The sequence below is a fragment of the Struthio camelus genome, chromosome 15, assembly GCF_040807025.1.
Source record: "Struthio camelus isolate bStrCam1 chromosome 15, bStrCam1.hap1, whole genome shotgun sequence".
NCBI lineage: Eukaryota > Metazoa > Chordata > Aves > Struthioniformes > Struthionidae > Struthio > Struthio camelus.
Genome location: NC_090956.1, coordinates 12,822,173 through 12,836,116, shown reverse-complemented (window position 1 = coordinate 12,836,116; position 13,944 = coordinate 12,822,173). Strand labels below are relative to the sequence as shown.

General features: G+C 40.0%; 1 protein-coding gene across 3 annotated transcripts in view; it reads left to right on the top strand.

Moving 5' to 3' along the window:
• Positions 1–13,944, top strand: part of PARN (poly(A)-specific ribonuclease) — a 71,494-nt gene that overhangs the window by 39,876 nt on the left and 17,674 nt on the right. For all 3 annotated transcript variants that reach the window (XM_068908828.1, XM_068908827.1, XM_068908829.1), the window contains exon 21: positions 1,495–1,569. In XM_068908828.1, the coding sequence (XP_068764929.1) occupies positions 1,495–1,569 (75 nt within the window). The remainder of the gene's footprint in view (positions 1–1,494; positions 1,570–13,944) is intronic.

The window sequence follows — 13,944 nt, the reverse complement described above, 5'->3', positions numbered from 1 at the left end:
GCATTATTGCAGTTCTCTTCAATTTACAGTTCAGTGTTCACTGTTTAATATATGACTTATTCTTCAATTTATATTTTAAGTGTGTAAACTGCAATAATTTTTAGTGTTTAGAGGAAGCTGGGCGTCGGGGTCCTACCAAAGGCACTGCAATTTTGAATTGAAAAGAAAAATCAGCTTGGGCTTTTTATGTGTTTTGAAACATTAAGTTACCTGCTCTAGAGCATGTTCTCTCCACAGTGAAGACCTTTCCCCATAAGACAGCGAAGATCTATGTTCTTTGAAGTTTGAATTATTAGAAATTGAATTTATTTACCTTAAGAAATTCTAACATTTGACTTCTCGTATGGGGTCTTTATAGTAGCAGACTTAGCCCTTTAGTATAGGGAAATGTCAGGAAACCATGCTGAATTCATTATGGTTTCAGCAGTGATCAGAAAGATTAGAATTTAATGTCCTAAATAGCTAGCTGGCTACTCAAATGTATAGCATGCAAACTAAATCTATTGAGGCTTTTATTTTTTATAATTAGAAAATCTGTTTGTTATCTGGTTGGATTTCAGAAGAGACTTCTATAACCTTGTAACCTGTAGATTAGATTTGATTTTGATAGATTAAACATCTGAAAATAAAAAGCATTTTAAGACAGCTTGCATCGTTGTCTAACCTTGTAATGTTTGGAGGTTAAATGGTGGTGTAACATTGCATATAACTTGATTTCCTAGTCTACTAGAAAAAAAATGCACCAGTTTTCCATCTCTGAATTGTACAAGCAGTAGAGTACTTAGATGAGGATAGGAAATGTAAATGGATTTTAGACTATGTGAAAACCTTGTGACGTGATGGGAACCCTTCCCTCTACTCTTGCTACGGATTATAATTCCCTCTACTGAAATTTCTTGTCTGGGTGTCTACGCTAGTGAAGGAAGAGAGCGGTAATTGGAGCTGGTCCATGCTGCTTCTTTATACTAAATAATGCTTTCCTGAAGGATGCATAGGTTTTAAAACCCACAGAGCTGTTCTTTGTTTTGGTACAGAGGTGAAATTTCCCAGGAAAAAGTGCTTCAATTATTGTTGTACAATTACATAGGACAGGTGAAGGGAGGACTTAAAAGGGGGGGGGGGGGAAGCCTCTATAAACTGGAAATGTAGCATGATTTAAAAAAGAAAGAAAGAAAGAAAAGCTATGAAGAAGCATAGCTTCTGGGGGCTAAAAAGATATTAGATATGTTGCCTTTTGGTTGTGTGTCTAGTGGGTATGAGGGTATACAGGATGTTTATGCAGCTCTAACAGTTGCTGCTTTCTGAACAGTTCCAGGCTCATGCACAACTGTGTATGTGCCATGCACTTTTACAGTGGGCTAGTCTCGGAAAAAGCTTTCTCAGCTGAAGTTACTCTTAGTCACCTATTTTCTTATCTGTCATGGCACATCAGATAAAATATGTGAATCAACCTAAGACAAAAATAGTCATAGTCATTTCTTTTACCTTTCCTAGGTAACATTCAAGTTTCGTGGATTGATGATACATCAGCGTTTGTCTCACTAAGTCAACCAGAACAAGTTCAGATAGGTAAGTGTTTCTGGAATTACTTCATTATTAAGACTGGACTTCAGCAGGCTCCTGTAAAATTCTCCAAGCCAGCAGGATGGGTGATTCTAGTGTCAAAACCACTGAGTTGGTCAAGAAGCTACAGGAGGAGTGAAACTTTTGTAGTGCCAGTGCATGTGTTGCAGCAAAGACTTAACAAGCCCAACTGGACTTGGTTATGTTTTTGTTCTGTGACCCTCTGAATGCCTGAATCTATTGGTAGAGTATAGCTAGTTTCTTCACTTAATACAGTATTCATTGCAGTTATTTACTGTTGCTTTGTACAGAGCAGAGCTATCAGGGCTTTCATGATCTGTCTTTGCCTTCAGGTGTCTTTAGGACTGATATACTTGATTTGATTTGCCTTTTTTTTTTATTTGTGAATGAGAACACCAGTAGAAAGCCTTTTGATCTTTTGTTAAAAACAAGCGAAATAATTTTCAAACTAGTCTGGACTGGCTAATGTCTCTACGGTTTGCATATTAATATTATATGATCTCTGCAGACAATTTTTTAAATTTCATTTGAACCTTTGAACCCCGTTTTATATTGTATCTAATTCACTCAACATCAGACTTGACGTTCAGGTTATCCACCTGGCTTTTCACAGGAAAGGATAAACTGTTGCGGTCATTCAATGTTCATTTTGTTTTCTTATTGGCATGCGTTCTTTTTAAACTCTTTACAGAAAGACTCAGATTTAACATGCTAGTCAAAAGAGGCATGTGGTGACAGTCTAAGTAGTATCTAGTGCTAGGAAAACTGTTAAGATTTCAGTTCTTGTACCTGAGGAGAGAAAGGAGATGACAGTAATTGGATTAAGTATTTTGTAATGAATAATGAGAGCTTACAAGTAAATAGGATCAGAACTGTATGAAACAATGAGCACAAAGTTAAAATGCCAAGAAGCAGAGGATTTGGGAGGAAAATTATTTGGTCAGAGCAAAAAGCAGCTAGCTTGATTTTTATAAGTAGTAATCAGAGTAATTTTAGCAGTAGTGTTTTGTATGGAGTAGAGTGAGACTGAGGCAGGCCCAGGTGATGGTAGTGGAGTAATGTCCGCATAGATGAACAGAGCGGACAGCTCTCTTGGCTGAAAAGTGGAAGTAGACTCTAAGTTTTTAAAAGCAAATTATCAAGCGCTGAATTACTAGATTTAGTTTGAACATGTTTGTGGTTGTTTTGATGTAAATTTTTAAGAAGTGAAAACTAACATGGCTGTCACATGGGTTATGAGGATCCTGTAGATTGTAGTGAGTTGCAGGCTTCCATAAGGTGCTTGGCATTGCTTCTCCATGCTTGGATGCGAACATAAAAAACTAGAACTTGACCAACATCTCTGATTTTATTGAAAATACTGTTTCCAGTTATGAGGGAGGCGAATGAAGAATCTCAAAATTAATTTTTTAAGGTACTGGTATGACAGTCAATATATTGGACTCGCGTAACTGAAAATTTAAACCTGATACTACTTTACACATCGTCTGAAGAATAAACAAGAATTCTGTCTTTTGGGGACTGTCCCTACTTCATTGTGCACTTTAGGTTTCAGGTTATTTAACTATAAAACCACAGATATCATTGTTCATCATACATACATACCTCTACAGGGGGTTATGCGCAGCCTCCTTACAGCAAATGCTCCATAGCAGAAAGAGCCATTCTTGCCTCCTCTATGTGATAATTGGTAGAGAAAGATGGGACAGGTTGATTGCTTGCTTGTTTCTCTGGGTGGGACTTCCAAGACTGCTCTAAATAAAAATACATATTCTATACCCTTTCGTAAGCTGACAGCTTTCCTGGATGCTACTTAGGTCACTTCCTCACCACTGCCGCCTCAGGTGTATAACCTGTACAGCTGTGTAACTTGTAATGCCAAGCATTCAGCCAAATATCTGATGTTTCGCCACTACTTTTCTTTATTTCTTATAACTTAACTTTGTTACAGCAAATATGTATTGTGGAGAGAGCTGAACGTCTGCAGAATATTTAAAACTGAGTCTTTCTGGCACTATCACTTCAATATAGATATACTTTGAAAAACAGGGAGGCTTATTCTGTGGCCTGTGTGCTAGGAAACAATTTTTTTTGTTTGAAAGCTCAGGCAATTATAGTCTTTTATGGATTTTTATGAAATCAGGGTACTAAAATCTCATACGCTGAAAGTACTCAGCCAACCAAGTTGATAAACTATAGCAACCTCAGTTACCAAAGAGCTATGACAGTTTTTTGCTGTAATATGGCTTAAACTTCTTGGTTTTTGCCCTAATAAACACTTCATAAAATAAATTCTATTATTCTCTTTCCTGATTTTTAACTACTTTAATGAACTGCTTTGACTTTTTAAAAGCCACTATTTGTAGCTGTGATTTAGTGGGCTGTATTTAAGTAAAGAACCTAGGAGAACTAATTGCGGTCTGTTTTTTAACCTGTTTATATAAATATGTCTGCGTCTTCTGGACTGTATAAAAAGCCCTGGAGAACTGTCAAACAATATGATACAATGCAAGATTTTGCTGTGGGCATATGTTTATGCTTACCTCTTAAAGATGTTTCTGGCTTGGATTTGGTATTAATATGTATATTTAACAAAGCACACGTGTGCAACAAGAACATCTATGGAAAATAAATTAGGAGTGGTGAGAGAGTGAGCGTGCGTGACGTTTTCTTATGCTGGTACAGTGGTCAGATTTGGCCTCGTATGTGTCCAAGCACTGCAAAAATATTCAGACTTGTTTTGCATTATTTTTAATAAGGGACTGTGTGCAAAAAACCTGAAAATAGGTGAATATCATTTTGTGATAATTTGGGTGGAGTGTTAACTGATTCTAGGACTACCAAATTTTTTTAAATTCAGAGTTTAGATTTAGGAGCTGTCTTATTTCTCAGCTGGAGCAACAGTTCAAATACTGAATATTTTTCTGAAATAACGTGATGAGAAATTGAACAGCTGATAATTTAAAGACTGATCTGCAGTCATCCTGTGAAGTACATACCCAGGGTAACCGGAGTTGATGAATCTGTCTCGTAACCTTTTCTTGTATGCTTTTTTCTGTTCAACCTTGTAGGTGTTAAAACAGAATTTGAAGAGAATAATTTGTCCATATTACTAGTTTTGTGTAACAATATCTTCAGGGTTTGTTGAAATTGTGATGGTCTTATGTCCTAAGTATAGGTTTTTTTTTTTCCCCCATGCTGCTACTGCTTAAAGTCGTGTCAACCTACCAGGAGGTAGGGAATTTTTGGAGGCAGAGATTTTTTTGTAGTTGCCTTTTGCATTCAGATCAATATAATTTTCATGCTCGTGCTTTAACCTTTACATTAAACAAATGATGAATTTGAAGCTTCATGGAAGCTGTTCTGGGCTGTTTCTGTTGCTTCTAACCTCTTGGCTTCAGATGTTTTAAAAGAACTCAAAGCTGTTCGTCTGCACCCTGGGAATATGTTAAATTTCTCAAGTTATTATGCGTAGAAATCCATTGTGAATATTTAGGTAATAAAATGTATCTGTTCATCCTAGTGGTCTTTACAGCAGTGTTTCTGAATTATAACGAGTGGTAACTGTTAAGACCTTGTCAAAACATAGTTTATTTTCCGATGAAGTTTGCTATCGAGGCAGGTAATTAATAAGAGTTTGTTAAATGGTCGATACTCCTTTTGTCAGACGTATGGGAGACAGAACTTACTGTTGCCAAATTGTGCTTTATATGTTCTCAATATTTCTGTCAAACATTAACCATGTGCTTTTTAAGTGTATGACAAAAGATAAAAGAATATGTAGTCTTACAGTTGATGAATAAGAGAAACTTCAGAACAAACTTTCGGTGCACAACTTTGGGCTGTCATGACTTCCAGCTTGCTAGATAAGTTCACTTTTGAATGCTGTTCAGTTTTGTCTGCTTATAAAGTTGGCTTCTCATCTGGAAGGCTAGTATGAAATAAGTACTGTTTCAATGCTTCTTGCTTTATAGGAATCTGGACTTTATACAAATAGTCTGGAAATGGAGGGGAAGATGGAAGAGAGACTTCTACTTGTCTTAATTTTAAAGTAGAATCAGTATTTTGTTTTAATTAAGCTTTTGTTGACATAACCTGAAGTATTTCAGTAACTCCTCTGAGCAGTTAACTAGTTAGGTGACATTCATGAGTTCTCAGTTCAAGCGGCCTGGATGCTCTGTATCGATGATATGCTCCTGCTATTCACGGTGCTCTCAAATTTCGTTGCCTGAACACTTTCAGGAACTCTTAAGTCACTGGTTTAAAAAGAACCAAGAAGCACTCATAGACCTGGGATTGCCTTAGATGCCTGTGTGCTTATGGAGTTTTTATAGTCATCTGAAATGTACTCTAAAAAGTTTCCACTACTTGAGTAAGGGATAAGTTTTAAATATGGAAAAAATCTTATAAAAATTTAGTTTTTTTAAAATGCTTGACAGTAGAAGAGGGTTTCAGTTCTGGGGTGTTTGGGTATTGAATAATCTCTGTGAGGGTTCTCTGCTTCTCTAGTTTTATGTTAATAGGAATAATTGGCAAGTGTATCAGTGATCGCTGACTTGAGGGGAGAAAAAAAAGTATCTGTTTCATTTGTCCTTAGCAGTTGACGCTTGCTTGTAATTCTTTTAACCTAGGATTTAGGTACAGTTTGATAAGATGTATGTTTTGTTTGCAACTTCTTCTTTTTTTTTTCTTTTTTTTATTTAAAGACCACTTGTTTGCTTTAAGAGTAACTTAACTTTGGAATCTTCTGAGAATTTTCTCTTGCTGTGTTAAAATGTAATAAATATATTTAACCTGAAGTTTTTAATACACATGAAGAGCAACTGTTCTTCATAAATGGCAAGCATTGAATAATGTTAAATTGTTCCATGTGTTAATGCCCTGATACATGAGCTCATATAGAATTTACTGCGTGCAAGATATCTGCTTCCTTTAGGCACTGAGTAGAGCAATGTATTTAGACAGCAGGGGAGCAATGGAGGAAAGCAGGTGCAGCAGCTGAAATTGCGATAGCCTTTCCATGACTCTCGCGCGAACCATTCATCTTTCAGGACTTGTAAATTGCTCAAGCGCCCATAGGGCTGGACTGCATATTTTGCCAGTGTATCTTAAGGCTTACTGTAACATCTTCTGCTTCGCACGAACGCTTACCAACACAATTTTTGAAAACATACCTGTATTTTGAGATTGTGTGGATACCCATTTCTCCCCCTTTAATTTGGGGAAATGGTAGGTAATATCTATCATACTACCCGGATTGTTTGAGAAATTGTATTACACGTGACTGTTCTCACTGTTAAGATAATGTGAAGTTCACTTCAGATGTATACTCAAGACAGGAAACTTCCATAATGTAGTCCAAAATAGCTGGAATATAGCGGCAGTATATCTAATCTCTATTACTAGTAGTTTACTTTTTATTCAAACTATATGCCATCTTGAACACAGCTTCTCTAGTTCTCTGTGACTTTTTTGCATTAAGTGATGGATTCTCAAGATCCACAAAGTTTTGATGTTTCAGGAAAATTTAGTTTAAATTTTGCATCAGTGGCTTTGCTCATGATGCAAAATTTGCAGTGTTGACTCTTAGGCAATACGAATATGTGGATTCGCGCGTGTGTGTGTATGCATATATTCATAAACTTGGTATTCCTCATTTTTTAACTAAGTGTTTGATTTCTTGTGTTGCATCACAATGGAACTTACTATAGGAAGATTTTTCTGATAAGATATACACTCCTTGTAGGTGTGTGCTTTTACAGTATTTTCATATACCAGAATGCAAGTTGGAGTTTTAAAAATATATATTAACTTGAAACCGCAGATAACAGCAATCGCGCTGATCTTTTGAAGAGCTGTATGTGCTGAAGCCATGAATGCGAGGTAAGGACCAAAATCAAATGGTTTTACTGAGGAGTTCTGAGATAGGTAGAAATTATTTCAAATGCCTGTGCAGTGAGTCTGTAGGTTTTTCACCTCTTATGGGTAACAAGGGGTATCAGAATGGAAAAGTTAAAAATTTGGTTTTCTTTTGGGTGCCTTTTTAGATGGGGAGCGTATAAACCCACTTTTTTGATGCAATGGTGAATACGTTAATTCTGGCAGTGGGGTACAGTCATGCCAGGAGCTAACTGTATCTGCCAGTATGATGAGTGAACTCATTATCTGAATAGCTATTTATTTTTGAAGCATCTGGCAATGACATATGGGACATTAATAGGCTTGAATTGACAGCTTCAGTGTATAACAAACTGTCTTCTGCACTGCACTGCCTTTAGGATGTCTCCAAGCTCAGTTCTCTGGTTTCTTGTTCTGAAGTTCATAGCTAGCGTCAGAAATGTCATCAGATTTTTGCAGGAGTGTAGCTCCTGCAACTGCTCAGCCTTAGCTGAAACATTTAACTTGCTGGTATTAAAATATAGTTAACGGTTTGGGCCAGTCTTAAGACTTCATGGCTGCATAAAGCGACGATTCTTTCCCCCTCTAACTGTGGGCTCTTGCTGCTTTTATTTTGCTGATCCTGTGTTTAGGAGGGGAGGAAAAAAATCCTGCTGGTTCAGGGAGGTGAATTGGCTCATCAGCAAGTCGATAAACACCAGAAACACTGTAGGGGAGGGCGTGGGACTGTGTGGCTTGGAGCAGGGGACAAGGAGCAAGGACTGGGACTCTCCCGTTCAGCAGCAACAAGCTGTTAGATCAGCTGTCTAGCCAAACTGAGTTCTGCTTCTTCCTAAAAAGCCTTTCAAATCTGAGCTCGGTGCGCTAGGAGTGATAGCGCACACCGAGGCCTTCCATCTGACTACAGGCAGAGCGTTATACATGTTTTAGACTTTTAGTTTGTAGATTATCAGATCTGAACACTTACGTAATCCTTCTGGAAATTAGATTTCTTTTAGTGTTGGTGATTTAAAAGCATTTCCATACTAATAACTGACACATGAATTTCCACTTGTATTGTTCAGGAAATCTTAAATTTTAATAAGAAACTGAATTGTTGGTTGATACAGTCCGGTCTTGGTCTCACAGTAAAACATGTAGTATAAGTCATAATACAGATAGCTGTTTTCTGACTGCCAGCATTTGTGAGGCAGAATTAAGAGGACACATTGTAGACTTGTCCTCTGGTGCCTGCAGCCATATTTTCTTCTCATCAGTTAATAACAAGACAAAACAACAACAACAAAAAAAGCCTTTATGTCCTATTAATTTCAGTACAGTACTTTTTTCCAATTTAATATTGAAGCACTTTTGACTGTTTTCATTTGACTGGGTTTTTTAGAGTAGGTTAATACACTTCTCAGCTTTTGTTTCAATTACTGAGGTATTTAAACAGGGTGCAAAGGTTAAATAGCTTGAATTCTTTCAGTACTTAAAAGACCTGTGTCTTTAAGAAGTTAAAGCCCTTTATAACAGTCTACCTACATGTGCAGTGTGAAATGTCTCACTGGACTATACAATCATCTGCTTTCCTTGTCAAGAGAGATTTGCTTCCCCCCCACCCCAGTGGCTCCGTTTGGAATGCCAAAATATTTCTCTCCCCTGTGAAGCTGTATACTATGTAAAGAATGCATATGGGCCTGTGCTGATACTTTACTGATACTTACATTTATGTTGATACAGTTGATTCCATGCCAGTAGCTAACTTGTATTAAAAGCAAATCACTTAATTTTTTTGTTTCTACAAAAAGCTACCTACTTAAATTTTGTGCAGGATTTGATACAGTGGGTGTCAGCAGATAAGTTGGACAAGTTTGGCATTTTTTATTTAAGAAAAACTTAAAAGGTTGTTTTAAATATTTATTGTGCGGAAAGGTAAATGTTTCAAGGGCATAAAAAGATGCTTCTTGTAAGGAGGATCAAGGATACCAATGCACGCAGCGTGGGGAATAAACAGGAAGAGTTAGAGATCTGTGTGCGGTCACAGGGCCATGATCTCATTGCGGTTACAGAGACCTGGTGGGATAGCTCACATGACTGGGATGCTGTCATGGATGGCTATGTGCTTTTTAGGAAAGACAGGCCAGGAAGGTGAGGTGGTAGAGTTGCTCTTTATGTGAGGGAGCAACTAGAATGTATGGAGCTCTGCCTCGGAGTGGATGAAGAGCAAGTTGAGAGCCTATGGGTAAGGATTAAAGGGCAGGCTAACATGGGTGACGCTGTTGTGGGGGTTTACTACAGGCCACCTGATCAGGAGGAAGTCATCGATGAGGCCTTCTACAGACAGCTGGAAGTAGCCTCACGATCACAGGCCCTGGTTCTCATGGGAGACTTCAACCACCCTGACATCTGTTGGGAAGACAGCACAGCTAGGCACAAACAGTCAAAGAGGTTCCTGCGAGGCACTGATGATAATTTCTTGACCCAGGTGGTGGAGACGCCAACGAGGAGAGGTGCAATGCTAGACCTTGTACTAACAAACCAAGAAGGTCTAGTTGGAGATGTGAAGGTTGGGGACAGCCTTGGCTGTCAAGTTCAGGATCCTACGAGGAGGGAGCAGGGCAATGAGTAGGATTGCAACCTTGGACTTCAGGAGAGCTGACTTTGGCCTCTTCAGGGACCTACTTAGGGGAATCTCCTGGGGTAGGGCCCTAGAAGGAAGAGGGGTCCAAGACAGCTGGTTAATATTCAAGTATCACCTCCTCCAGGCTCAAGATGGGTGCATCCCTCTGAGGAAGAAGTCGAGCAAAGCGGGCAGGAGACCTGCATGGGTGAGCAAGGAACTCCTGGCAAAACTCCAGCAGAAGAAGGAAGTACACAGAATGTGGAAAAGGGGACAGGCCACTTGGGACGAATACAGGGACGTTGTCAGAGCGTGCAGGGATACGACAAGGAAGGCTAAGGCCCAGTTGGAATTAGATCTGGCAAGGGATGTCAAGGACAACAAGAAGGGGTTCTTCAAATACATCCAGAGCAAAAGGAAGACTAGGGAAAACGTGGGCCCACCGCTGAATGGGACGGGTGCCCTGGTAACAAAGAATGTAGAGAAGGCAGAGTTATTGAATGAATGCCTTCTTTGCTTCCATCTTCACTGCTAAGGCCAGTCCTCAGGAATTCCAGACCCTGGGGACATGAGAGGAAGTCTGGAGAAAGGAAGACTCTCCCTTGGTTGAGGAGGATCAGGTTAGAGATCTTTTGTCCAAACTTGACATCCATAAATCCATGGACCCCGATGGGATGCACCCACGAGTGCTGAGGGAGCTGGCGGATGTTATTGCTAGGCCACTCTCCATCATCTTGGAAAGGTCCTGGAGATCAGGAGAGGTGCCTGAGGCCTGGAAGAAAGCCAATGTCACGCCAGTCTTCAAAAAGGAGGAGCCAGGAAACTACAGGCCTGTCAGCCTCACCTCCATCCCTGGAAAGGTGATGGAACAGCTCCTCCTGGAGGTCATCTCTAAGCACCTGGAGGACAAGAAGGTGATCAGGAGTAGTCAGCATGGCTTCACCAAAGGGAAATCATGCTTGACCAATCTGATAGCCTTCTCGGATGGAACGACTGGCTGGGCAGATGAGGGGAGAGCAGTGGATGTTGTCTTTCTGGACGTCAGCAAGGCTTCTGACACTGTCTCCCATCCCATCCTCCTAGGTAAGGTCAGGAAGTGTGGGCTAGATGAGTGGAGAGTGAGGTGGATTGAGAACTGGCTGGCTGGCCGAGCTCAGAGGGTTGTGGTGAATGGCGCAGAGTCAAGTTGGAGGCCTGCAGCTAGTGGTGTCCCCCAGGGGTCAGTCCTGGGTCCAGTCTTGTTCAATGTATTCATCAGTGACCTGGAGGAAGGCACAGAGTGCACCCTTAGCAAGTTTGCTGATGATCCTAAACTGGGGGGAGTGGCTGACACACCAGAAGACTGTGCTGCCGTTCAGAGGGACCTGGACAGGCTGGAGAGGTGGGCGGGGAGGAACCTCCTGAAGTTCAACAAAGGCAAGTGCAAGGTCCTGCACCTGGGGAGGAAGAACCCCAGGCACCAGGACAGGCTGGGGGCTGACCTGCTGGAAAGTAGCTCTGCAGAGAAGGACCTGGGAGTGCTGGTAGACAACAAGTTAACCATGAGTCAGCGGTGTGCCCTTGTGGCCAAGGAGGCCAATGGTCTCCTGGGCTGCATTAGGCAGAGTGTTGCCAGCAGGTGGAGGGAGGTGATCCTGCCCCTCTCCTCAGCCCTGGGGAGGCCTCACCTGGAGTACTGTGTCCAGTTCTGGGCTCCCTAGTACAAGAGAGACATGGCACTCCTGGAGAGAGTCCAGCGGAGGGCTACAAAGATGATGAGGGGACCGGAGCATCTCTCCTATGAAGAAAGACTGCAAGAGCTGGGCCTGTTCAGCCTGGAGAAGAGAAGACTGAGAGGTGATCTGATCAACGTGTATAAGTGTCTGAAGGGGGAGTGTCAAGAGGATGAGGCCAGCCTCTTCTCCGTGGTGCCCAGCAACAGGACAAGAGGCAATGGGCAGAAACTGAACCACAGGAAGTTCCACCTAAACCTGGGGAAAAACTTCTTCACTGTGAGGGTGACAGAGCATTGGAACAGGTTGCCCAGAGAGGTGGTGGAGTCTCCTTTGCTGGAGATATTCAAAACCCGTCTGGATGTGATCCTGGGCAATATGCTCTAGGTGACCCTGCTTGAGCAGGGGGGTTGGGCTAGATGATCTCCAGAGGTCCCTTCCAACCTAAACGATTCTGTGATATCAGGAGTTCTAAAGATGTTGCCTCACAACCAAATAAATGAGTGTATTTGAGCATAATTTGCCTAAAATATGAATAGTCCTATTAGACCTAGCACTGTGTGGTCGCTGTTTTCTGTCTGCAGTTTTAACCTACGTGTGAATAGGGACAAACGTTGAAAAAACAACTTAAGATACTGGAAATCTGAGAGAAACACCTTAATTTGCTTCTAGTTCTATTCAAGGGTAATAAAACAGGCAGGCCTGCATTATCAGCAAAAGGAAGGAGGGGAAGCCATCCCAGCAGGAAAAAAATATTACTTGTTTGTGTGTGTTTATTTTCTTACTTTTTAAAAGCATTTGCAAGAAGTACTTTCAAAAGTGCATTTATTGCATCTTTTTGTTTGGTTTACTGCAGAAATATAATACATGTCAATCCATTCTTTTTCCATTAAAACTCCTTCCTAATACATTCTTGGAGCTTAAAACAGTGTCTAAGGATCCTTTCTCTTTCTCTGCTATGCTTTGTATTTGACTTTCCGTCTTTTATCTTCTGTTTAAAAAAAACAAAAAACAAACAAAAAACCCATTTTCCTTCAGATCACCTGTTCATCTTTCCATTTTCTCCAAAATGGAAAGTCAGAGACTTTAATTTCCAGGTTGCTTTGCCCTCTCACTAACCTTATCAGCTGACCATCGTCCCTTGCAAGGTGAGCAGCTGCTTTGTCACCACATTCATACTACTGTTGTCACCCTGGGTTCAGGTGTCAAAAGAGATAACAATCTTCGTAAAAATATAGAAATAGACTTTTAAAATAAACTACATCTATATTGTCACCGCTTGCTATCTTAGGCTAATGCAGGAGAGGAAAACGGAAAGAGATGATCAGCAAATTGAAGTGTTCAGTTTTGATACAGCTGCAGATAGTTTCTAATAACATGTAATTCAGAGATTGCAAACTCCTCAAACTGTTAAAATACTTCTGCTCATCAGTCTGTGCTACCCAGATTCCTTGGAGCAAGTGGGTATGTCTTCACCATACTTAATTTGTGCTTTTGTGCAATCAGTGTGCAATTTATGAAATTAGATACTGCGTTAATTAATAAAGGCACCTGGATTTCTAAGCATGGGAGAATGTTCACTCAAATATTGCTTGCTTTATTTTAGTAAATGCAGTACAGATAATTTTAAAGGATTGCATTTTCTTAGTGCAATTTGAACACATGGTCTGTGTTTGTGAAATTGATAAAAACATAAATACTTTGAGACTTAGTACTTTTGTAATACAGCACCTTCTAATCATCTGGGCACAGAGGAGAGAAGCAAGGCATGTACAGAAGTTAGATAAATTCCCTTTTGAGGGAAGAGGGGGAAAACAGGCACGTTGAAAAATGATTGAAAACTTGTTTTCCTAATAATTGCATTAAGACTGAATAAAAGATAGTATAAATCATTCTGATGATCTCTCAGGCAGTGAAGGTGTGTTATTTCTGGAACTATGTTGACTAAGTAATTACTTTTAAGTTCTTCAGGGCTTTTGAGTTCTTTCTTTTAAAGTGGTGCTGGGATCCAAAATTACACTAGGTTTCTACCAGTTAGGCTTTGTTTTCCACATAGTTAAATAAACTTGTATTAGTGAAAAAACTTTAAATGAATTTTAACTATGTCCTGACCTCAAAACAAATCCTTTTCCTTCGTGATGCTTTACG